This window comes from Dama dama, chromosome 17 (assembly GCF_033118175.1).
Source record: "Dama dama isolate Ldn47 chromosome 17, ASM3311817v1, whole genome shotgun sequence".
NCBI lineage: Eukaryota > Metazoa > Chordata > Mammalia > Artiodactyla > Cervidae > Dama > Dama dama.
This window is the reverse complement of record NC_083697.1, coordinates 41,503,108-41,530,102: the sequence shown is the minus strand read 5'-3', so window position 1 is coordinate 41,530,102 and position 26,995 is coordinate 41,503,108. Positions and strand designations below refer to the sequence as shown.

At 39.9% G+C, this 26,995-nt stretch overlaps 2 protein-coding genes and 1 non-coding gene across 3 annotated transcripts in view; 2 read left to right on the top strand and 1 right to left on the bottom strand.

Annotated features, from left to right (window-relative positions):
• FAM13A (family with sequence similarity 13 member A) overlaps positions 1-14,677 on the bottom strand; it is a 326,145-nt gene extending 311,468 nt beyond the window's left edge. Inside the window, exon 1 of the mRNA XM_061164408.1 lies at positions 14,534-14,677. The gene's annotated coding sequence lies outside the window, so the exon portion shown is untranslated. The remainder of the gene's footprint in view (positions 1-14,533) is intronic.
• Positions 14,678-15,030: 353 nt separating this feature from the next.
• TIGD2 (tigger transposable element derived 2) lies at positions 15,031-18,377 on the top strand. Its single transcript, XM_061164399.1, has 2 exons — positions 15,031-15,353; positions 15,535-18,377. Exon 2 carries the CDS (start codon positions 16,459-16,461, stop codon positions 18,034-18,036), a length of 1,578 nt encoding a protein of 525 aa, XP_061020382.1. The 5' UTR covers positions 15,031-15,353; positions 15,535-16,458; the 3' UTR covers positions 18,037-18,377.
• A 2,010-nt stretch (positions 18,378-20,387) lies between these two features.
• Positions 20,388-20,494, top strand: LOC133071972 (U6 spliceosomal RNA). The gene has a single exon (XR_009696585.1). It is a non-coding gene; the product is annotated as a U6 spliceosomal RNA (small nuclear RNA).
• Positions 20,495-26,995: the final 6,501 nt, after the last annotated feature.

The window sequence follows — 26,995 nt, the reverse complement described above, 5'->3', positions numbered from 1 at the left end:
ACTCTAAGCTCTTTAGTAGAATGAGTAGCTTGAGTAAACTTGTGCCATGCTGCTCTGCTTAGCTGCTCAGTCGTGTCAGACTCTTTGTGACCCCATGGACTGTAGCCCACCAGGCTCCTCTGTCCGTGGGCATTCTCCAGGCAAGAATACCAGAGTGGGTTGCCATGCCCTCCTTTAGGGGATCTTCCCAGCCCAGGGATTGAACCCAGGTCTCCTGCAGGTAGATTCTTTACCATCAGAGCCACCAGGGAAACCCAACTAGTGTCATATTCACCTGCACATCTGATAAGAAGGTGCTAGGATAGGAAGGAGACTCCTTACAGATAAAGGACTCTGTTAATGATAATCCAGCTGAGATGAACAGGCCTTGAATTCATGTAGTGAAGGATAAGTCACATGAATTTTGTAGAAACAACTCTTAAGATGGATAAGTGACTTAAGAGGCAAAAAAGATATCATCCTAGTCAAGAGAGGCATGAAAAATGATTTTAAAGCTTTGTTTTCCAGGACACTGGAACAGTGCCTAATAACGTGGGTACTCCAGTTCACCTGGGAAAGTTTCAGTTTATGTTTGCTGACTTAACCTAATTATTAATCGGGTCCCCTTTTACTCTTAAAAGTGCTCTGGGAAAGCTGAGGCTAAGGGAGGTACCAGCAAAGGCTATTGCCAGGGTATCAGAAGGATCTTCTCCCTGAGGGTCCTAAGAACCCAGACTAACCAAAGTCTGTCTTGCACTGGAAAAGATCTTTTCATCCCCTCTGCACTAACACCAGGGCAAGGTCCCATGGGCCAGTTCATGAAATGGGAATTAAGGAGGGCTTTGTTGACCACCCCAGCACACTATCTACCGGGGGACTTTCTGGACTACTACAGCCTTAAGTAGCAATAAGAAAAAACTGTCCATGAAGGGGGTTTTCTTATCTTCCTCTCATGTGCTGAATTTTCTTTCATCATCCCCATGCACTGAAAATAATGTGAGTCACTGCCAGTGTTGATTCAATCTTCAAATTTGCTGTGTAAATCCAGATCCACAAGAAACTTGAGGCTTTTTCTCTCTCTTCAAAAGTAATTTTGAATTCTTTCTCACCTTTGGTTTAAGTAACTGTATTAGTGAAGCGATTATACCTTTGGCCTCAGAAGCTTTAAAGAAATACATATTTTAGCTTGATGTTTTAAAGTTTGACTTAATATTTTAAAAATGGTTCTAAAAATCATTGTCCTAGTTGGGACTAATTGCTATACAGTGACCCTACTAAAAGGAGATATTAATTAGCTGGCAAACAACATGTTTGAACAGAAAGTTGCATTTGATTTCAGGTAGACTCCAGAAGTCAGCACGAAGTAGGAAAAAATTTCACTAGGACCATTTTCATAAACATCTCAAAGGTTGCTTCAGTCTCCTCTTGGCTTCTTTTAATCCCTCCCTAAAATATCTCCACAGCCTATATATTCTACCTCTTAAAAGTTTTTCAAATCAATTTCCTCTCTGTTCCCATGACCATTTAAAAAATTTAAATATTTTAAATGTGGATCTCATCAGCATCTCTCTGGTACAACTACATCCCTCTATTTCTGAAACAGGTTTTACTGTGTTCCTCTCCTGCTTCTTCTTTTTAGGTCTAAGGGCTCCACAGATGGGGTTCAAGGGTTCTGTGTTCATCCATCTAATTGTATTCAGATTCTGAGTGTGTGCACAGTGAAGTGAGTATCCAATACTTTTAACTTCTATAAGAATAAAAAATTCAGGCCTATAGATGAAATTCCAAACTCCTTAACACAACTTCAAGGTTTTTCAAAATTAAATTCTCTGTCATTTCTAACTCTTTGTGACCCCATGGACTGTAGCCTGCCAGTCTCCTCTGTCCATGGAATTCTCCAGGCAAGAATACTGGAGTGGATTGCCATTTCCTTTTTTTTCAATTGCCATTTTTCTTTTTTAAATTGCTATTGCTATTATATACCTTAAACTCTAGTCTACTGATCGTGGTAGGCTGGATAATAACCACCCAAACATGTTCACATCCTAATACCCATTGTGAATATGTAACCTTGCATGGCAAAAGGATTATGCAGATGTAATTAAATTATGGATCTCGAGATGGGGAAGATTATCCTGCATCACCTAATCTCAAGGTAGTGGTAGTAGTGTCAGTCACTCAGTCATGTCCAACTCTGCAACCCCATGGACTGTAGCCCACCAGGCTCCTCTGTCTGTGGAATTCTCCAGGCCAGAATAGTGGAGTGGGTTGCCATGCCCTTCTCCAGAGGATTCCCACCCAGGGATTGAACCTGGGTCTCCCACACTGTGGGCAGATTCTTTACCACTGTGACATCTCTAATAACATGAGTCGTTATAAGAAGACAGGAGGGTCAGAGCTGGAGGAACTGTACCCAGATTTGAAGGTACTGGCTTGCAGAGAGAGGAAGAGGCCACAGTCAAGGAAGGAAGGTGGCCTCTAGAGGGACAGGAATGACCTTGATTTTAACCCAGTGAAACTGACTGCAGACCTCTGACCTTTTGAACAGTAAATAAAATTATGTTAAGTCACTAAATTGGTGGTAATTTGTCACAGCAGCAATAGGAATCGAATACACTGTTGCCCAGGAATTAAGTAAGGCTTATATTTTCCTACTTCAGAACCTCTGTTCACCAGATCCTGTATTCACCAGAATGTCCTTGTCTCCTCTTTCCACTTGGGGAAGTAACACACACACTTCAATGCCTGGCACCAGGTGTCATTAGCATCCCTGATTAAAGTTATCCCTTTGGAGGACTTATGTCTGATTTCAACCAGTAGTATAATATTTACACATGGCATTGCTCTTGTTTGCAAACCTATTTTTCTAGATTGAGAACTCCTTGAGGGATAAGGCATTATCTTATTCAATTTCCTGGTAAGTTTCATAACATAAATATTTGCACAATTAATGTATTAAATGTGTAGTGAAATCTTGGGTTGCCCCTGCAAGCACTCTGGGATCATTGAAAAGTTAAAAGAAATAGGGATTACGTGAGAGTCATCAGACAAAGAACTGAAAAGTGTGAACATAAATACAGCTTCTAAGGGATTTCAGAGAAAAAGTTCAGAGATCTGAAGGAGTAAAAAAGAGTCAAGAATAATAAATATGTGATGAAGTAAACAGGTAGTTAAAAGGTGCAAACTTCCAGTTGTGAGATAAGTCAGTCCTGGGGATGTAATACATAGCATGGCAACTTTAGCTAATAATATTGTTGTATATTTGAAAGTTTCTAGAGAGTAGATCTTAAAAGTTCTCATCACAAGAAAAAAAAAAATGCAACTATGTGAGGTGATGATGTAACTCAACTTATTGTGGCGATCATTCGACAATATACCCCTAAATCAAGTCATCAAGTTGTGTACTTTAAACTTATACAATGTTTACATCGTTTATACCTCAAGACCAGTGGAAAAATATTTTTATAAAAAATTAGAACATAAAATTATATTCTATAATTATATCTGCAAGCATATAAAATCTCTAACAGAAGAAACAAGGAGTACAGTGCTTATGGAAAATATGTTTGTGGCCTTTAATATCTGAGTTCCTCATTTTCAACCTCAATCAGGAAGAGTCCACTGAATTTTTCAAATCTTAACCATTAAGTTAAAATCCTTAAAGCAGTTACTTCTGATTTTTTAAAAATAAGAATTTAGTTACCTAAACATTTTTTATTAAAAATGTTTTAAAATATATGACCTGTGACCAGCACAGTACCTAACTCATTGTGAGACTATAATAAATAACGTGGTTTAAACAAATATTTTAAAAAATCTAGAAAAGTAAAAAAATAAATCATGAGCTAATAAGAAAATATTAACTGAATAATAATTCCCAGAACTAGAATTAAAGGTTGTTTTAACTTGTGAAGGGGTATAGGAAACCATCACTGCTGCTGCTGCTAAGTCACTTCAGTTGTGTCCGACTCAGTGACCCCATGGGCTGCAGCCCACCAGGCTCCTCCGTCCATGGGATTTTCCAGGCAAGAGTACTGGGGTAGGGTGCCATTGCCTTCTCCACAACAATCACTAATGTTTGTTTATTGCCAGAGTCTTTCATATATGCTCTCATTTAGTTACTGCAACAATTCCACAATGTAGGTAATGTTCATGTTTATCAAATGAGAGACTGAAGATCAACAAAGGTTCAGACTTACACAGCCAACAATGGACAAGCTACATTTCAAACCCAAGCTTCTCTGAGATTAGTGTTCTCACAAATGCAATAAATTACAATCAGTAAATCCCTTTTTAGAACACATATGATTTCCAGTTGTGACAAGACTAAGAGTAAAGGTGTATTATGAACATCATTGTTAATTACAAGGAATAAACAGTGAACCAATATTCCAACTGAGAAATACTAAAGCAAAAGAGATTTAAAAAAATTACTAAGCACATTTACCTGTATTATCTCATTCAATCAACATTAAAAAAAACATAGGATGCAAATATCATCATTCCCATTTTATAATGAAAAAATATTCAAAACTCAGAAATCAAATTACTCGCCCAACCACTGCTGGAAAGATGTACAAACAGAATCGAAACTCAAAATGTCACTTATTTATTTAACAATAAAGTGATTACAAGAAAACATCATTGCAAATGGTGGACTTTTTATGGCTATAATTTATAATTGTAAAGCATTAAAATGCATGAATATGCTAGACTGTTATGGACTGTTAGGAAAGATGGAAAGAGCATTAGTATAAGATTATTGTATATTCATGTGGCAGCTAACTGTTCAGTAGGAATATCTCACATTATTATAGCTCTATTTGTTTGTTTTGGCTTCCTGGGTGGCTTAGAGGTTAAAAATCTGCCAATGCAGGAGACGCCGGTTCGATCCCTGGGTTAAGAAGATCCTCTGGAGAAGGAAATGGCAACCAATATTTTTGCCTGGGAAATCCCATGGACAGAGGAGCTTGGCAGGTTAAGTCCATGGGGACACAGAAGAATGAGACACAACTTAGTGACTAAAATAACCACAACAAATAAATTAATCACTATTTACAGATATGAATTGCTATTAAATCCCTACTTTATATATAACAGTGTGTGTTCCCCTTCACTCGAATATGGTAAAATGCCTAGTGGACTTCCCAGGTGGCACTAGTGATTTAAAAAAAAAAAAAAAACCCCACCTGCCAATGCAGAAGACTTAAAGAGACGTGGGTTCAGTCCCTGGGTTGGGAAGATCCCCAGGAGGAGGAAAGGGCAACTCACTCCGGTATTTTTGCCTGGAGAATCCCATGGACAAAAGAGCCTGGCGGGCTATAGTCCACGGGGTCACAAAGAGTTGGACATAATTTAGTGACTGAGCACAAAATGCCTAGTGGTCAAGCAATTAACTGCTGTAGCCTGAGATAAATCACTGCAGATGGTGATCGCAGCCATGAAATTAAAAGATACTTGCTTCTTGAAAGAAAAGCTATGACGAACCTAGACAGCATATTAAAAAGCAGAGACATTACTTTGCCAACAAAGGTCCGTCTAGTCAAAGCTATGGTTTTTCCAGTGTCATGTGTGGATGTGAGAGTTGGACTATAATGAAAGCTGTGTGCCGAAGAATTGATGCTTTTGGAGAAGACTTGAGAGTCCCTTGGACTGCAAGGAGATCCAAGCAGTCCATCCTAAAGGAGATCAGTCCTGAATATTCACTGGAAGGACTGATGCTGAAGCTGAAACTCCAATATTTTGGCCACTTGCTGCGAAGAACTGACTTATTGGGAAAGACCCTGATGCTGAGAAAGATTGAAGGTGGGAGGAGAAGGGAATGACAGGGGATGAGATGGTTGGATGGCATCACCACCTTGATGGACATGAGTTTGAGTAAGCTCTGGGAGCTGGTGATGGACACAGAAGCCTGGCATGCTGCAGTCCATGGGGTTGCAAAGAGTTGGACATGACTGAGCAACTGAACTGAGAAAAATCAATTCCATAGTCATGTGCAAGGACTCTCAAAATATGCAAAAGGGAATCCTTCAACTCAAAAGTAAAAAGACAAAAAGTGTAAGGAAGGGAGGGAGGGAGGAAAGTTAGTTAGTTGAAGTCTCAATACTGCATGTGAAAAGTACGTCAGAAAAAACTACCTAAAAACTTGCTCTTCAGGGACTGTAGCAATAATAAATTAAAGTCATCTATTGGTTACCAAAAAAAATTCCAACAACTTCAGAACAAGGTCAGTGCAAAATAATTCCTGTGTTATGGTAACAGAGATTATTGTTAAATTTATCAGTCTGTTTCTTTTTAACATGACTGGAAACAAACTACCAATTGAAGTGAGAAATTTTTAAAAGTCCAGTCAGCATTATAATGATAGATTTAATAAATCCATAAATTTTTTCTAAAAGAAGCAATCATGTAATTGCACATCAATTCAGCACACTGTTGACAGGGGCTTTCCAAATTGTTAGCTAGTTCCACTATTACATCCCCAAAGGAAAAGAACACAATGTAGAAGATAAAGAAAAAAGGGGAAATAGAAATTTGTGAGATCTACAAGCATCATTATAAAAAGAAAAGGTAGGGGAAAATATATACATACACACACACACACATAAATTGATATATGTGAATACAAACCCATATGAAGCAAAGCAAAAAAGGAAAAATATGAAAAGCCAAGGAAAAGAGATAATTATCAACTACCACCACCTTTCAGAATTTTAGTGTCAGGGTTTAAGTTGAGAGATAAAATAAATACAAATAGGAAGGGCAGAGTTAGACTCCACCACTATTTTACAAAGGAGAAAAAGATAATAATAAAGCATATTTTAAACATATCTCCAAAAGGATGAGTCTTTGAAGACTGTCAATTGCACCATACCCATATTTTATTAGTATATGTTTACCATACCCTTCAGATAACTAAAATCAGGCTAAAAATCTGCCCCAAATGTAGTATATGCTTAGATTTATTCAATAGGGTTAAATCAAAGAAAGAAAATGTGCAACTGTTTAGATTCATGAGAATTTTCATGAATAGTAGTTTTGTGAATCACCTTATGACAACCATAGATACACAATCCACTCTTGCAAATATTTCACAATATCATTATATGTGTATGGATTAATTTGGCCTTTTGCACTGTTGCTGTTTTTTAGTTTCTTTCAAAGTCTCTTTTCTTAAGAAGTTGAGAGAGTGCAAGTATTACCTTCTAGTCAAAAGATTTAAGAACTAATAAAATCACAACTAGTATTTATACTTAGTGCAGAGTGTGATACTCTGCAAAGCAATTTCTATTTCAGTTCATGCTTACAACAAAATCAAAGTCAGTATGATTTTTTGTCTTATTTTCCATATGTGAAAGAACCTATACATAACCAGCTGGAGATTCCAGGACTGGTAGGTGGCAAACCAGAGACTGTTTCCAGAACACATAAGGTTTACCACTAAGATGTACTGCCTGTCTTATCTCTTAATTTTATTGTTTACATGCTTTGAAAACAATGTTTGAGATAACTGTAATTTAGAAAGAGTTACCATTAAAACTAAAAAGAACACAATGAATGAATAAGAGAAAGAAAAAGACCAGAAATTCAAAAGGAGCTAGCTATAGCAATTTAGCACAAACCAAAGCTCATAGATTTGTTCAAGTCAGCGCTGAAATGGACATATCTAGTTCTTGTGTTAGATAAAAGGAAGCTTAATTTCATCCAGAAGTCATAATTTTCTCTTCTGACTAGATAGCCAGAATTTATCACAAGAATCCTTAAGAGACTGCATATCATGAGAAATATTGTCCACACCAGTTGGGCTAATTATAGAGATGTTCCTCAGCAAGTTCTTTATGTCTCCCCTCTAGGAAAGCCAGGCTTCCTTGGTAGCTCAGCTAGGAAAGAATCCACCTGCAATGCAGGAGATCCAGGTTCGATTCTTGGGTCAGGAAGATCCCCTGGAGAAGGGATAGGCTACCCACTCCAGTATTCATGGGCTTCTCTGGGGACTCAGATGGTAAAGAATCCACCTGCAATTCTGGAGACCTGGGTTCGATTCCTGGGTTGGGAAGATCCCCTGGAGAAGGGCATGGCAACCCACTCCAGTATTCTTGCCTGAGGAATCCCGTGGACAGAGGAGCCTGGAGGGCTACAGTCCATGGACTCCCAGAGAGTCAGACATGACTGAGCAACTAAGAACAACCAAGAAAGCCAGTGAAAGAACAGTAAATTGTAATACTTTAAACTTAATATTGTAACTCTATTATGATTTAATGAAAAACTGAACTAAGGATCTGAAATAGATGGCGCTGCAAAAAAAAAAAAAGATATGCAATTGGTAAATAAGCCCATCAAGTGATGCTCCAATGAGCCATCAGGGAAAGGCAAAAACCACAAGTGGATACCACTTTACACCTGCTGGGATGCTGTGAATAGAAAAGACAGTAACAAGTGTTGGTGAAGATGTGGAGATACTGGGGCCTGCTGTGGTCTGACGGTCCACGTCCCTTCAAAATTCCTACACTGAAATCCTAATGCCCAATATGACAGCCTGAGGTGGCAAGACCTTTGGGGTGTGCTTAGGTTATGAGGGTGGAGCCTTCATTAATAGGTTCATAACAGAAAAGACCCACAGAGATCCCACACCCCTTCCACCAAGTGGGGACAGGACAAGAAGGCATCTGTCAACCAGGAAGTCGGTCGTAACCAGCCATCAGGCCAAATCTGCTGGCACCAAGGTTCAAGACCTGTCAGCCTCCAGAACTGTGAGAAATAACTTTCTGTTGTGTACAAGCTACCTGATCTGTGGTATTTTGTTAGAGTAGTCTGAATAAGATTGAGTCCTCACATACTATAAGATGGTGAGTTGCTTTAGAAAATAGCTCCTCAAAGGGTTATACATAAAGTTACCGCATGAACTAGCAACTCCAATCTGTGGTACACCTCAGAGGAATGAATACATATGTCCACACAAAAACTTGTACTTGGGAGGTTCACAACATCATTATTCATAATAGTCAAACAGTGGAAATAACCTAAATGCCCATCAACTGATAGACAGATGAAACATAGTGTATCCATATGACAATTATTCAGTAATAAATTGATGCAGTGGTGCATGCTACAACAGGACTAAACTTGTAAACATTTGGTTAAACGAAAAGCAGCCAGTCACAAAGGACACAAACTGTATGATTCCATTTACATGAAACACCTAGAATAGGCAAATCCATAAAGATGAGTGGTTGCCAAGGGCTGAGGAAGAGGATAGAGGGATGGAGGGAAAGGGGGTATTCTTTTTGGGTGACAAAAACTTCTAAAATTGATCAAAACTGAGTTTCACGAACACCATCACAAGGCGTTAATAACTATCATCTTCAAGCATAAGGGAATCTCATCAGGTTGAACTACAATGACTACCCAGTTGCATTAGGGATAGCTTCAAGGTTGAATGAATTAATAATTATTATTTAAACTTTTTTGAATCTTGGAGCCTTTGAGTATGTGTTGAAAGCTCTGAACAAGGTAAATATGGTGTTACCCTGAGGAATGTAATTAATTTCATAGACATTAGAGAAGGATTCTCCATGACTGCAATCAAACAAGACAAAAACAAGATTACTCTTTAATCCTGCCTGAACAGAAAATCTAACCAGGACAAGAAGGGGAAAGCTATGTTACCACAAAAATGACCAAACATCCTCCTCTCCAGGTTAGCAAGAGTGACTAGTGCTTCTTCTCCAAGGACTCTAGCCAGTTCCTCTGGCTTCTGGAGTAAAAATTAAGATGCCTAATAGCCAAATTGCCTCTGCTTTCTAACAGCACCCATCCAAGAACAGACCCTTCACTTCCTTTAAACCTTTAAAAATCACCTTACCCAAATCCTATAATAAGCCCTACCTGACTCCCTCTTTTCTGAGACTCTGTGCAGTAGTAAGCCCAACAGGGCAAAGATGTGTTTCTGACAGTATTTGGTTGATTAGAATCAACAATATCTAAAATATTTATAATGTATTAATAAACACATGTATACAATTTTATGTACATAACTTCAAATTTTTACTGAAATATGCATATACACATTACATATATAATAATTATACTGATGAAAGAGGATGGATACACACCAAAATATTAAGTGTAGTTATTTCTGAATATTGGTATGATTGTTTCCCTTTTTGTTTTTCTGTATTTTATGTTTTCCTTCAAATATTGCATATAATTTAAGAAGGTAGGAGGGGAAGGGAAAAGAAAAACTCTCCCAAAAGAATGTTTTAAGAGAGGAATCTCATTCACAGTGGTTGCCAATGTATAAGGCTTTCAATCTTTAGCCTATTACAATCACTTGTGATGCTCACTGAAAATAAGGATTCCTGAGCTTCATCCTTGGAGTGGGCGCCAGAATCTATAAGTCACACCCCAGGTGATTCTCATCCATAAGGTCTGAGAAACCTTGAAAAACTCAGCTTTGGGGACAAACTAGAACTTGAAAGATGTACAGATTAATAGAAGAAGAAGACTTTGTAGGCTAAAGAAGAATGAGGAGCCTGAAATCGTGAAGCTTCATTTGCCAGGGAAAGGGAGAGGGAGGCACCTGAGGCTCTCAATAAACCTGATTTGATCCACCTGACAGAACTGTGGGCTCCTTTAGAGACCAGCTGGACACTGGGCAAATTTGGAAACGGAAGGTGGGCAGTATGTAATTTCACTCAAATTCCCCACCCACATTGCTGACATCAATCAGCAATTCACTGGTTCTTCAATTTATATCCACACACTTTCATAACTCTTAACATTTCCACCAGCAATTTTCTCTCTTCTGACCCTATTAAATCTTTTCTACCCTCCCAGGAACTCATTCTCTTATCTGTGCCTATACTGCCAATCAGCTAAAAATCTACCGCCAGCCAACCAAGAAACATGGAAAATAAAATTAAGTTTAAAAGCCCCTTGAAAGCGAAAGTCGCTCAGTCATGTCTGACTCTTTGTGACCCCATGGCCTATACAGTGACCCCTATACAGTCCATGGAATTCTCCAGGCCAGAATACTGGAGTGGATAGCCTTTCCCTTCTCCAGGGGACCTTGCCAACCCAGGGATAGAACCCAGGTCTCCCGCATTGCTGGCAGCTTCTTTACAAGCTGAGCCACAAGGGAAGTCCTAAAAGCCTACTGAGCATCTATACAACACGAGTATAAGCCACCTTTCAATATCATAATCTTTTCTTTTTTTAAAGGAAAAGGACTTTCCAATGAGCAATCTGACCTCACACTTATGTCAAGAAATTTAAGTGGGAAAGTGTTCCCACCTTTAACTATTTAAAAGAAAACTTTTATAATAAAAATGAATAATTTAAGCTTTCATCTACAATATACAGTAAAATAACTTTACAGCTAAAAGAGACTTCATAGTACAAACTTTCATTTTATTGATGACTGCTTCTTCTCCAATGAGGACTCTAGCCTGTTCCTCTGGCTTCTGGAGTAAAAATGAAGATGCCTAATAGCCAAATTGCCTCTGCTTTCTAATAGCACCCAACCAAGAACAGACTCTTCACTTTCTTTAAACCTCTCTAAAAATCACCTTACCCAAATCCTATAATAAGTTCTACCTGACTCCCAGCTAGAGCTTGTTTTACAGCTTGTTAGCACTAAAACACACCCCCGAATTATTTTTCAGCTGAAAATTCCCCTTAATATTTTATGTCCCTTAAAATAGGTAACAGTATATTTTTTTTAAGTGACAGATTTCCCATTGGCAGTAAGATTTTCAATTAACAAAGAAATAACGACTTTATATTAAATCAGTTTAATACATATGGAATGATGTTAACATGTCTTCATCCTAAGCTTACTGGAGTAGTTAATTTCAGGTATCTTAACAAAAACTTCAAGTGCATAAGGTTAGTGATGAACTAAATGGAAACCTAAAATGCAATTCCTATAAAATCAAGAATTTATTCTAGAGATTTCCTATTCTACTGCAATACTATTATGCATAAAGAATAAATTTAGGGCTTGTAAATGGTCAGAAACATAAGCCACTTTCAGGTGATTTGGAGTAGTTTTAAGAAAACCCACATTCCATAAACCAAATGCTGTGTCTGATGAACTCAGTTGCAGACTTAGAAGTACTCTCAAGCAAGAATGCCTTTTTGGTAGGTTATTGTCAAAAGTTTCATTTTAATAAACCGAGACTTTAATTTTTCAAAAACAAAAACAAAAACCTCACAAGGATACTTTCCTCTTTTCATGTGCTTGAGTTAATACTTCAGGTGTGACAGTGTGGGCAGAACACACTTCAGAGTCAGATTAATCTCCATTCAACAACCTACATTTGATACATTCATACATTTCTTTAGGCTTTGCATCCTTGTACATAAAACAGAGGTAACATAAACTTTACTATTAGAAGTACTATTAGAAGGATTTAGGAGAGACTGCATATATGCAGAAGGAAAGAAATACTCATGGCAAAATTCCACAAGGAGTAAAGAGTCTTTTGATCAGGGTAAGGGACAACTGGAAAACAGATACAAATATAAAATTGCTCTGTGTAATAAAGGAAGAAGAATTGTAATATTTCACGAACTGTGGATTCACCAATTCCATATACCACAGAAAGTTTTTTGAAAGAGATGCGCTCCTCCAGTTTCTTGATAATGTCAAGCTTGTCCTTAATTGTCAACACCACAGGCTTTCGTTTCCCCAACATTGTATCTAATATTTTAAAAGGATTACTACAACAAGAGGACAGAAGGGAGCTTGAGACAGAAAAACGCTGGAGAGAAACGGGAAGGACGACACAGCAAGACAGAGCAAGGCTGTGACACTCAATGGAAAGAACTGGCAGTAAGAAGTTCCCTGTGGCCAGCCAGTCTCTTAATAAAACAAGGCTAACATACATTCTATTTTAAGGTCTCCCTACTCTTGTAGCTAATGTATTGATGTATCTACTACAATTAGTGACCTCTCTCCCCAACAAAAAGGAACAAGTCTGTTAGATGAAAAAAATCTTGTCTAAAGCTGTCTTGGGCAGACAACCATCTCCTACGAAGTAGTGTTCTGAGGAAAACCAGAAATGTGGGCTATGTTCCAAATTTGAACTTATACAAGGTGATGAAAAGGGAACAGTTATAAGAGATAAGACAACAGCAAACTGGAGAATTCAGCAGAAACAGAGAAGATCCAAGTGGTGTCTGGAAGGAACTGAAACCCCAGAGAGAGCAGGATAGAGGTTAAGAGGCAGAGTTCATTTTATTTAAATATTAGGGGACCAGTAGGCTGTGAGGGGGGAAAACCAGGCTCACTTCTGGCTACATGTAATGTCAGCTCCCTTTCCTTCTGAGTAATGAATGTTGTTTCATACCTCAGATACACCTGTTTTCACGCTTCTTATTAACTATCCCTGGAGAAGGAAATGGCAACCCACTCCAGCATTCTTCCCTGGAGGATCCCATGGACAGAGAAACCTGGCAGGCTAGTCTAGTCCATGGGGTTGCAAGAGTCGGACACAACTTAGAGACTAAAACACCTCTGCCACGACTATCACAGAAAAGAGGCAAACTTTTAAAAATGATACTAAACTAGCACCAAGTTTCACTTTATTCACTATACTGGACCAAGACTGACTGGTTGATGTAGGGAGGGGAAGGAAAAGCAGACATTTGTCAAAAACCACTTACAACTTCAGTATAACTAGGGGATCAAAGATTCTCCAACACGTCAGATAGGGCAAAGCTGTGATTTTGAGGAAGGAGAAAATGAGCCGTTTGGGCAAGGAAGTCAGAGAGTCAGAAGCCTTAAAATCATCTCCGCTGTAAGGCTGCTCAGGTCAGTTCCCTTTTGAAACATTCTGGCAACAAAGTAGCCTTTGCAAATAAATGACTAATTACTATGCTACCTTATGTTAACGAAAAAGGTTAGGCATTTATGTTCAGAAATTCGAGAGGCTTAACTAAAAGACTCTTGCATTTTTTTCAAATTGAACAAAAAAAGAGTAATAAAGGACAGACTACAGGCGTGCCCTCGGTAAACAGGTGCCACGCAGGACTGTGCAGCCGCTCGCTTCTCTAGGGAAGGCTCCCGGCCCTGCGGGGAAGCGAGTCCGGCAACGCCGGCAAGGCACGGTCTCTCGCAGCGGTTATAAGGGCACAGGTGCCCGCAACTGATCCATTTAAAACGCCCAAATAGAAACGTAGTGTATCTCGGATTCAAACCAACCAAGGGAGTCTTTGTTAAATTGCAATTCCCTTACTACTACCTAGAAGCAGAGAGAGTGAAGGGAGCGGCATGAAATTCACAAGGGAGCTTCCCAGAGGCTCTCGCGTCTCCCGGGCTCCGTCAGCTTCGCACAGTCTCTTCTACAGAGACTCAGACTTCACCCACGAGCAACCCAGCAGGAAGGAGACCCGATACGCAGTTTGACGGCCCTCGGCGGCGCCCCTACCTCTCCGGGGCTCGCTCGGATGGACGTTGCAGAGCTAAGCCCTACGTCCTCGCCTGACCCCTTTCCCCACGGGGAGCCAGCCTCCCTGCCTTCGGCCAGCAGCCGTGTCCCCCCGCTTATACCTTGACTCGGGATTCTTGCTCCGGTTCGTCCTGTCCTGGCGGGCGGGCTGGGGACTCCCGGGAGTCTGCGCTGCGAGACGCGGACGCCCGGGCAGCTATTTGTAAACAAGCTCCACGTGCGCTCGCCCTGCCCCATTCGCATCCCGCTCAAGGCACCCGAGGCGGCGCAGCTTTCCCGCGAGCCCTCCGAGGGTGCGATTTTTATTCCCCGTAAGAGTAGGGGGAAGCCTCGCCCACAGAGCCGGGACACTGGGAAAAGGGCTAAGACAAGGTGAGCTTGCACCGCTCCCTGCTGGCGGGCGAAGCAGTCTGCAGGTTGGAGCAACCCGGCCCTTAGCAGAACCCACGCGGCGCCCGGAGTCTCCAAGGAGGCTGGGCCCGCCTCCTCCCACCCGCTCGCCTGAGACCCCGCCCCCAGGCCGCGCGCGCTCGCCCGCGCAGGCCCCGCCCCCTCGCCGACACAACGTTCCTGCGGGGGCGCGCGCGTGCCCCCTAATCCCCCGCCTTCCGGCTCCGGCGGCGACGCTCGCTGCTTGCCGCCGCCGCGCCGACGGTGTCAGCCTCCCTCGGGAGACTCCATTTGCTCTCAGATTGGTCTGGTCGCCGCGAAGTCAGGAGAGAGCGATGCCCCCGGCCCGCGGACTGGTGTCCCCCGGGCCAAGCGCCCGCTCCCTCGCTGGCTGGCTTCGGTGGTGACATCCTGGTTGCTGGCGTCCACGGAGGAATCCGGGCTCCCTCTCCGTGAGCAAAGACGTCCCGCGTTTCTGCGGGGAAAGGCCCTCGCTAACACGGCTGCTCTCTGACCTCTTAATTTCAGGAGGTAGGCAATTCAGGTCCGGCTCCTTGACACTGTGTGTGTAATGCCCCAAAGCAGTGTTTGTTGTATTTAGCCATCACATTCATAGGAGGCGTTAATTTTCTCAACACAGTTGCAGGATAGGTGTGGGTAATGCCACAGACCCTGATATTGAACGAAAAATGTTTTTGGTATTTTCCTTTAGGTTTTCGGAGGCTTTGGAGTGCCTATACAGCCCCCGACAAGAACTGCTTCTGTTGGCCCATCGAGGATCATCTTTCACAGGATTATTGTAACATCTTCACTGAGCCTTCCACCCCATACTCTCTGCCATGAGTCCTGATTTGTGCCAATGAAGTTTTTTTTTTTTTTTTTTTAATGCTTTCTTTAATCATGTGACACTACTTCTGGTCAGCCTTTTCCCTTTTCAGTTGCCAAAGACATTAGGTAGAAGCTTGTGTTTTAAAGTACAAAGTTTCTTGCTTCTCCACTCTCACCCTTGTTTGCACTGCTCACTTCTGTTCAACTTGCCTTCTGCTTGCCTATGATTTCCATAATCGCTCTCTTGCGTAACCTGTAGCAGTCCTTGCCCGGGGAGGCAGCATTCCATACAATGCCCTGCCTGACAAGGACAGCAGTCAGGGGGTGAGTTTTCCCATTATAATTTCCTATTAAGTTTGCAAGTCCTGTCTGAAAAACTTTGTTCCCCAGCACGTTTCTCCAAATACATCCACCAGTGTCTTAGTTCCTTTAACATAGAGCCTCGCCCATAGGATGGCAAAAACAATTAAGTACACAGTAGGACTGTTTGAGAGACCTTGCTAATACAGTAGGGATTGTCATCACCATTGAGATCACAGTTCATGAAAAGATCTTAAATTTGGGAGAAGCGAGATACAGGATAGGATTAATTGGAGCTAGTCTTTGTTGTTTTAAGTTTGTAAATTTTAAAAGAGCCAAGTGAAGAGAGTCACATAGGCTTGGCCTGAAAATTGGCCAACACACTGTCCATCTAGATCCTAGTGGGGCAGGAAAGGGATCTTAAAACACCATTTTTTAAATCTCATTGTGTCCAAATCTAACTTGTTAAAGATCTTGTTGTAGTAATCCTTTTAAAATATTAGATACAATGTTGGGGAAACGAAAGCGTGTGGTGTTGACAATTAAGGACAAGCTTGACATTATTAAGAAACTGGAGGAGGGCATCTCTTTCAAAAAACTTTCTGTGGTATATGGAATTGGTGAATCCACAGTTCGTGATATTAAAAAGAACAAAGAAAGGATAATAAACTATGCCAACAGTTCAGATCCTACAAGTGGGGTATCCAAACGTAAATCTATGAAGTCGTCCACATATGAAGAACTTGACAGAGTTATGATAGAGTGGTTCAACCAACAGAAAACAGATGGAATTCCAGTGTCGGGAACGATTTGTGCAAAACAAGCCAAATTTTTTTTTGATGCTCTGGGGATGGAAGGTGATTTTAATGCATCCTCTGGCTGGCTGACTAGATTCAAGCAGCGCCATGGTATTCCAAAGGCTGCTGGTAAAGGAACAAAATTAAAAGGAGACGAAACTGCTGCCAGTGAGTTTTGTGGTAACTTTCAGGAATTCGTTGAGAGAGAGAGTCTACAACCAGAACAAATTTATGGTGCTGATCAAACTGGATTGTTCTGGAAATGCTTACCATCAAGGACATTAGCTCTTGAAACTGAGCAGAGTTCTTCTGGTTATCGATCAAGCAGAGAGAGAATCATTATTATGTGTTGTGCAAATGCCACTGGTTTACACAAACTTAATCTTTGTGTTGTGGGAAAAGCGAAAAAACCTCGTGCATTCAAAGGAGCTGACCTTTCAAACCTTCCTGTTACTTATTTCAGTCAAAAAAGTGCATGGATAGAACATTCTGTTTTCAGACAGTGGTTTGAAAAATATTTTGTGCCACAGGTACAGAAGCATTTGAAATCCAAGGGGCTTCTAGAAAAAGCAGTGCTCCTTTTGGACTTTCCTCCAGCGCATCCAAGTGAAGAATTGTTGAGTTCAGATGACGGCAGAATAATTGTGAAATATTTACCACCAAATGTCACAAGTCTCATTCAACCTATGAGCCAAGGAGTTCTAGCCACAGTAAAAAGATACTACCGAGCAGGACTTCTCCAGAAATACATGGATGAAGGAATTGACCCTAGAATGTTCTGGAAGAATTTGACAGTGTTAGATGCAATTTATGAAGTGTCAAGAGCTTGGAACATGGTAAAGTCAAGTACCATAACCAAAGCATGGAAAAAACTTTTCCCTGGCACTGAAGAGAATTCAGGCATGAACATTGATGAAGGAGCCATTTTAGCAGCTAACTTAGCAACAGTTTTACAGAACACAGAAGACTGTGAACATGTTGACCTTGAAAATATTGATCAGTGGTTTGACTCTCGGAGTAATGATTCAAGCTGTCAGGTCCTAACTGACAGTGAACGTGTGGAGGACCAGGCCAGGCCTGCCGAGACCAAGCCTTCCAGTAAGACTAGAAAAACAGAATTGAATCCAGAGAAGCATATTAGCCATAAAGCTGCACTTGAATGGACCGAAAATTTACTGGATTATCTAGAACAACAAGATGACATGCTTCTGTCTGATAAACTGGTATTGCGAAGGCTTCGAACCATAATAAGAAGAAAACAGAAGATCCAGAATAACAAAAGTCATTAATAATGCTCTTAAGAGTTTCAGTGTATTTGCATCTTTGTGACTATCTGCAGTGGAACTTAATTTCTTTTTTGAAGTGCTGTGGATTTCAAAGCCAAATGCATTTTATAAATGACTTTAAAATTAGATGCCATTTTGGATTACGTAAATTACTGCACTTGAATGTCGATTCTAGGAAGTTGACATGTACCTTGTCTGTCTACTGTTCCTAATCTGTATTGTACTAATTTAGATCATAAGGTACCTGAGGCCAGGGCGCCTGTGTCTGTTTTGTGCCTGAATGTCATTGTCTAATAGAGGACCATGCACACTATAGGCAATCAATAAATCTTTCTTAAGTTGAATTTTTATGACTTTCTCTGAACTTCAGTTTCCAAACTGAAATACATTGTGGGAGGGGGGAGTAAGTTTCCATTTCTATGATTTTTTCTACCTGCTGAAAATTGTAGAACTCAGCAAAGATTATGCTTGAAGTACATGTATTTCACTGTGAAAGCAGAGAACTTAAGGAAAATAGTTTAAAGCCTGAAATACGGCATTCTATACCGACAGTATTTGGACAATCAGCAGTTCAGATTAGCTGTCTCTGAGTGTAATGAAGGAAGAAGAAAATCAGGTTAAAACATCCTCAGGGAAAGGGCTTGTGCTTCACTTTCATTTCATGTGACAGTAGGGAGCATTCCTTCATAGTTGTGGAAAGAGTGCCATCACTCTTCCAGATAAATAGATTTCATTTTCCAAATCACTGCTGTTAGAAGAGAGTGAGGGTTAAATTGTATAATCTGTCATTTTGATCCTTTATTAGTAGAGATATGTCAGTAGTTTTTAATAAGCTATTTGATAAAACACTCTAAAGCTTCCCAGTACATCATTTGCTTTCATATAGCAAATTTTTCTGTAAGAACTAATCTGGGAATATAAGCAAACATTTCATTTGTGGGACCATCACATGAACAATGGGTTGACGTTAAATCAAACCTGAGAAACAGCCTACACTGCTGAGGGACCATGGGAAAATTACTTAACCCATCTGTAAGATAGGAATAATACCTGCCTGCAGGAGTTTTTGTGAGGAGTACATGAGTTAATAAATGGATTTTAAAGTCATAGAGACTTAGAAAAGGACCTGGCTCAGAATAAGTTCTCTGAGTGTTAGCTACGGTTATTGAGTTGCAGGAGTAGTGAGTTTCAGAAGTGTGCTCAGCAGATCCCTCATGTAGCTACATTTTAAAGGGAGGTGAGTTAAAAGAGATGCAAGTGACTAGATTCAGCTGAGATACAGTCATAATGTATTTCAGTGAAAACTGGAAGCTTAATCCAATTTAGAAGTCTTTTCCTGACCATCTACTGCTAGGCACAATGGGATATGCAGGCATATTTAAGACATCTTAGTTTGAATTATAAAAGGAAATGGGAAAGGAATTGTAATTTCTTTGCTCCAGGCCTGCTAATAAAATAACATACATAGTGGCTTTGTTCATAGAATCTGTTACTAATATTGGCCTCATTCACTGAAGTAATAAAATATCTCAACGAAAGCAGATAAAATAGCAGTTAGCAGAAGACTTAATATATCAAACTAAACTAACAAAGATCAGTAGGAAATCAGAACAAAAGAAATGTCACAGGAGACTGTTTACATTAATTAGGTTCAGCCATATATAGGGAGGTTTGTTGTGATTGATTTGAGATTTTAGAAGCTCTGACAGTCCTTCATGAGGACTGTTAGAGCTCAGAATTCTGCCTTTTGACAAAGCAGAAATTTTAAGTTTGAGAGAGGCCTTTTCAGACAACCTCTAAGAATGTATTTTCTTTCAGAGAATTCATACATTATTATTAGTACATATTTCATCTTCTCAAAAGGCCTGAGGAAATGAAACTTTATGCAGATAAGGCCTGAAGCTGTTTGGCTTCGTGGAGGCAAAGGGATTCTGAAACCTGGAAATGACATGTTTGAATACTGCTTTGCATTTTTCATACATAGAGCTTTTTTGCTAAGAAAAACTTCTCACACTTCTTTCAGTCATGACATTGAAATGGTTTAATTCTGTTTTATTATAACAATGATATAAATGGTGCATTCTAATTCCATAATTAATTGTAATTCAAAAAAGTTTTTCCTTTAGCAGGTATTGTTATATTAATTATATTCTCTAGGACAACACATTGTGTTATCTTGGTTAAGCCCCATGCTCCTAACATGTATCCTAGTTTAAGAAGCCCAGAAATTATGTGCTTTCATTTGGTTTTATGCACTGTAAAGTATCCACAAATTTATTTTTAAATAAATTTATAAATGGAAGTTGATATAAATATAAATAAATAGATATAAATATAAATAAAAGTGCTTATTTGTGCTCGCTTCGGCAGCACATATACTAAAATTGGAACGATACAGAGAAGATTAGCATGGCCCCTGCGCAAGGATGACACGCAAATTCGTGAAGCGTTCCATATTTAAAAAAAATAAAAATAAAAAAAAAATAAAAGTGCTTATTTTTTTAAAGGATTTGTAAGACTAACAGAACTCAGAGCAAATGGAAAGTGTTTGGCAACTGTGAGTATACTTTAAAAAAAATTGTGTTTGGGAATATTTACTATTTCATAATTCAATTTCAGAGAATAATATAGGAGTTGACTGGAAACCTTTGAGTGCTCGGTAAATATAATAGAGTTGGCAAGGCCCAGATCAGTGCCACAGTCAATTCAAGCAGAATTATAGGATTATAATGGCACTCTTGTTCTGGGATTCTTTTTTGTTTTCAATCTGGCTTCAGACTGAACCCTCTGGTCACTTCATTATGCATTTTCCTGGCTTAGGTAAGATCATGGACAAAGTGGCACAGCAGACATGAATCAGGGCACAGATATTTAGGTCAGAATCTCAGAGACCCTCTGCCTCCGGTGCTGTGGCCAGAGCCACACAACATCCTACAAATCAAAGCTAGGACCAACATTCCAAATTTAGCCTTCCTTCAGGAGTACTAGGTCCACTTACTAATACTTTCACAAAGTTGACCTTTTCTCATTTAAACATATGCTTTAGCTCCATCCTAAGCAAAATCATGTCTTATGTGCTAGCTGCAGTTTCTTTCTAGTTCAGATAAATATAAACTTTTTAAAAAATAACCATCTGTAACCCAAAATTATATATATATCCTTGGCGCACTTTGTGAAGAGCTTCCCTGGTGGCTCAGTGGTAAAGCCTCTTCCTGCCACTGAAGGAGACGCAGGTTCCATCCCTGATCCAGGAAGATCCCTGGAGAAGGAAATGGCAACCTACTCCAGTATTCTTGCCTGAGAAATCCCATGGACAGAGGAGCCTGGCGGATACAGTCCATGGGGTCGCAAAGAGTTAGGTATGACTTAGCGACTAAGCAACAACACTTTGTGAAACTGGCCAAGCAGAATGAGGGTGATTGTTGTTATACAGTAGCTAAGTTGGGTCCGACTCTTTGTGACCCCATGGACTTTGTAGCCCACCAGGGTCCTCTGTCCAAATACCAGCTTCTGTCTTCTCCTTAGATAACCTTGACAACTTTCCAGACCTCTCTGAACCCCAAGTTTGTTCATATGTAAAAGGGTTGCAGGCTAAATGGGCACACTCCAAGCATTCATAAACACCACTATTAGGCACCTAGGGCTGTTCATTGACAACCCCTGGTCTCTAGGCTTGGCCTGGAGAATGAGTCACAGCCCTTCTCTCATGGTGGCTCTGTGCAGACCTCCAGGAGGCCTGAGCATCCTTGTTGAGGTCTAGGGCACTGCCTTGTCACTGGGAATGTTCGCTGGGGTGCCTGCACAAGTGAGAGGGCAGTGCTGAATCCCTCAGACCCTTAAAAACACAGTGTGTGCCATCATTCACCATAAGGTCTCATCCAGCAGTCAAAACATGGGGGTGGGGGGGAGTCGCTGCTTTAGCAGTGGTCTGGGATAACAGGGCTCCCAGAGGAATGGGTTCTTCCAAGCAGCTGAAGGCAGCCCTGTAAGATGATGAGCTTGTATGCTAAAGGCAGAAATGCAAACTGCTTGTGTAAACAGGGGAAACTGGAGGAGCAGACTGGCACCCAGTCAGGAAGTACTATGAGCATAGTCCCCCACGTAATGATGAGTCCAGGGTCACTGGGCCTGGTTTGCTCAGCAGCATCCCTGGTTTATGTGGTTGTCCGGTGTGTTACAATGCCCTTTTTACTCTCAAATTTCCCAGCTTAGAAGATAAATTAGATGGTTTCTCTACCAAGACCCTGAGAAGGGGTTTTCATCTGCCCCAGGTCACACAGTCACTAGGCGGCCAAGAAGGAAGTAGAAGCTGCTTCTCTCAGCTCCGACAGTGTGGCCTAGTGGCCACGGGTAGGGGCTTCCTCCAGACTGCACCTCCGAGGGCTGGATTGCAGTCCCAATCCCACTCCATACCGGAGTCCAGCCCAGCACCTGCTTGCTTGATACAGGTGGGAGGACTCTTACTGAGATTCTGTCTCCTGGAGGACAAGGAGTGTTCCCATTTCATGTCCTGAATGTCTGCTATGTACCAGGCATGTGTGATCCTTAATACCAATTTGGGGATGTATAATAGCCCTTTCAGAGGGAGTTCCCAAAGGAAGCTGGCAGAGACCCAACCAAACAGTTATCTGAGGCAAGAACAGGGATCACAGCACTTGCAGGAAGCGGAAGTCCTCTTTACACCACCCCGCCCCCGCCCCCACCACCTGCTCGGACCTCCAGATTGCAGGAATCTATGAGGCTCTCTGCCAAGGGCTTCCTTAAAACCACCTTTAGCTGAATGTGTGTCATTCCCGAGAATGCATCCACCAGCATCATTCCCCAGGCAGCTGCCTATCACTGTAAATCAGACTCAGAGAAATCCTTCAATGTAGCTCCATGCAACTGACAGGTATAGTCATCATGAGGGCATCTTTTAAATTTTCTTCTGATCAAAAGATCAGATCTGGGGGAAGAAGTAGACCCAACCATGCCTGCCTCCCTCTGGTTACCAGGGTGGCCAACATCCTTTCTACATAGAAATCACTGGGGGTGGGGGGCACTGGAGCCCTTCCTTGTTCCTGACTCCATTCTTCCTCCTGGTCTAGGTTGCCCCAAACTTGTCTGGCTTGTGTACCCATGTCAAGAGAGTGCTTGTTTAGTATATTTAGAAAGCCAGAAACAAAAGGTGCTGTAAATGCATAACGAAATGTGTAAGGCATACTGTCTTCCACATTTTTTGGTTAACCTAAAGATGGATATGAACATACTTAGTATAGTTCCTTTACGGAATTTTAGGTGTAATTTATGAATATCACTAGAACTTAAAACATAGACCTTTGGGTTTTTTTATGTCCACAGTGACTCTGTAATGAATGGCTAATATCATTGTAGCTATTAAATCACTGGGGATATGATATATATTAGACTTACTATACAGATATTAAAGAAATCAGTGAGATTTTGGAACATTTAACTTTTTTCTTAAATTAGAAGAGAAAAAATTGCCTGTGAGACTCAGCCTCATTAATGTGTGAAGTAACTATCAAGAGTGCTTTTATTCTCAAGAGAAACCTTAATAACTAAACTTAAAACCAAATCATGTGTAATTTCTTCTAAGACCAACAGATACCAATTCTTTCCTACATTTCAGAATATGTTGATCATCTGGAACTTACTTACCAAGAGAACACAATTACTTTTGAACCTAAGAAAAGAAAGCCTAAGGAAAACAGTTCTTTTTTTCAATCCATTGAAGCAATTGATTTTTTTTAAAGTCATATAACAGAATAAAATCTTAAAGATACTATCTTTTTCTAAATGAGAAATGCACATAAACTTGCTGTGTTAATTTATTTTGACAGAGAACCCAGATTTTTTTAATTACCTTTTTGGTTTTTAAAAATGTAACTTAAAAGATGAATTCAATAGGAGTCTTGATAATCTATGTGAGCTAATCCAAACTAATATATTGTAAGCTGTTTCAACATAATAATCATAACACAAAGCTGACTCACAAAGTTTGGTTGTATTTTTTAGAATTATTGTTATTGTTGGACAACTTGTAGGGAACAGTATTTCCATTTTTTAAATTTTTGTTTCCCCAAAAATCAGATTTTGGGGGCCATTTGCTAACTTATTTTAGTGTTTAGGGGAGTTTGTGTCTCCCCTCATTGCATTAATAAGATATGTTGCCTTACCATATGAAATACCTAAATTATTTTTCTATAAAAACTAGAAAATGAAGGGTTTTCTCCTGCACTACACAAATATTCAGTACCATAAACTATACTCACCAATTAAATTGGCACAATGTGTAATAAAAATGTTTCCACCATGAGAAAAGCTACTGTATTTCACTGATTCTAAAAATGAACATTTTATCATTTTGTTCTATTTTTTAAAAATGAACATTTTAATACCTGCAAAACTGGGATACTTCTTATAATCAATCATGTCTTACAGTTGGTTGACAGCATTTGTCTTTCTTAGTGGTATGTAAAATAATTATACCTTTTAGGTTGTATGAAATATAAATTTTTTTGTAAATCTTGCCTTTTTTTTGAAAATAGAACTACAGGTAATGGTGTACATAAAAACTGCATTTAATAGATACATTTTAATAAAAGCATAATTATATGAACATACAAAAGTTAGATATTTAAAAGGTACTGTAACTTCAGAAATGTTTTTTCATGATGCTATTGATTGTTCTTGCATACACTTGTGTTTTACTAATTTAGGAGTAAAGGTAGGGTAATCCTTTCAACTATTGCATGTTTTTTAAATGCATACTACTTTAGTCCATTTATTACATTTAAGTAAATTGTAGAGCTATCAAAGTGTAGCCAAATAGTGATTTTTACTGGTCAAACTTCTAATGATTTATATGTGAATTAATCGTTAAAAGATTAAATTATATAAAATTTACTACATATTTAAAAATAAATTCTATAAAAATAAATCATTTAAAAATTAATTTATATGTGAATTAATTATGTTAAATTTCTATATTATTTAAGAATAACACATTTTGTTTGTTTACATGTTCTATCCATGTAACTTAACATAATAAGTTTTTGTTTGTTTTTCCGTAACTAATTCATACTTCCTTAGTTTTAATCTAATACTGTTTTCTATTCCTGGATCTCGTCACATTGAGTTTCCATATCTCTCTAGGCTCCTCTTGGCTGTAACAGTTTCTCAGAATGCACTTGTTTTGATGACGCTGACAGTTTGGAGGAGTAGTGATCAGGCATGTTGTATGCTGGCCCTGTACTCTGTACCTATTCCATAATTGGTTGTTCTTTGTGCATTCCTTGCCTGTTCTAACACAAAGCAGATTGTGAAAGTGCCTGATTAAAGATACATCATAGAGAAATAAAATATGGGAGAAAGAGAAAGATAAATTTTGATGAGGACTGGGAAGGCTTCTTGCCATTGAAGCAGTTAGTTGAATCTTCAGTGGGATCTGGGGAATAAGTATGAGGAATGCAGATTACTTTCTAGTAACAAACGAATGTGATTCCAACATGACATTTATTAAAGGTATGATTACAGTATTGGTATCAAGTTTGGTAGGGGCCTGGAGGGTATTTTCCCCTCCTGACACCAAAATATACAGTGTTTTCTCCAACACAACTTCTCCAACTGACACTAACTAGATGCCTTGCAGTTCTGACCCTAACTAGTGGAGCCAGACCCCACAGGCTTGAGGGCTCAGCTCCACAAGACCGCCCTCACTTATGATGTTAGTGGCAAGTATCAGGACCCCAGGTTACTCTCACCTCTGTCTGACTTGACTACAAAGCTGGGGGTTCCCACAACCCCCCAGGTTCTATTACACTTTATCATAAAGGTTACAAATGGACAGTCGGATGTAGTGACATGAAGGGTAAGGTCCAGAAGGGTCCTAAGAATAGGAGCCTTAGGAGGTGGTGGAGGGTGGGTGGGCCACCCTCCTGGTACACGGATGTGCTTCCCAGGTTGAAAGCTTCCTGAACCCTGTTGCTTAGGGGCTTTTAATGGAGGTTCAATTCTATAAGCAGGCATGGCTGGTTAAATCAATGGCCATTGATGATTAACTTTGTTTCCAGTGCCTTCCTTTACCCCGAGGTTGGAAGATGGGTCTGAAAGTCCCAAGCTTCTAATAAAAGCAACCCCCATCCTGAAGCTATCTATCTAAGGGCCCCCGAAGAGTCATCTCTTTAGAATTATTATCACCCTTGTTACTCAGGAAATTTAAAAGAATAGCGGAAAAATAGAGACTGAGAAGACACAAAAAAGTAGAGAAGCAAGTATAAATGTTTGAAGGAGTAAGACTAAAACTAGGGGACTGAAATGCAGGCCGAGATGAGCAGGTCCCCATCTTCTGAGGGAGAAGCTTGGAGAATGAGGAAGTACCCCTCAGAGCCATTGTCATCATCTTATTTGCAAGTGCTCTTAAATGATGTATGTACACATGGAAGAGCTGTGGTAAAAAGCCAGATATTCAAGAACACTACCAGTGTTGTTGGGCTATTGCTTAGCTTTCTATTTTTAGACTTTTCTGTTCCAGTTAAGCCAGTTTATTCTCCTTTAGAGTCCTATCCGACACTCTGAATCTAGCTTTGGTTCTAGAATGCCTCCTTAGGTAGCTGATTTTAACTCTCTCAGTCCTTTTTGCTGCTATTTCTGTAAATGTAACCTTACCCTCTTTTGTGGCTGACAGTTATATCTTCTTTCCTCTTACTATTCATCACTGGATAATTTGTTTCACTAGTGCTTTTTTTGTAACACCTCCAATGAAACCTAACAACTTTAAGCTCCAGGACAGCAAGGACTTTGAAAGCCTTGACAATTTTTGTATATCCAGAATACAAAATAGTCCTGGCATGAAAGTGTTCAATAAAGACTGGCTGAGAGAATGAATCAGTACCATACAGGGCACTATATTTATGATTAAGATAAAAGTTCTGTTCTCAAGCATTTCACAATAAAGGCA

Coding starts and splice junctions, on each gene's coding strand:
- TIGD2 (XM_061164399.1), top strand. CDS start 16,459: ATGTTGGGGAAACGAAAGCGTGTGGTGTTGACAATTAAGGACAAGCTT.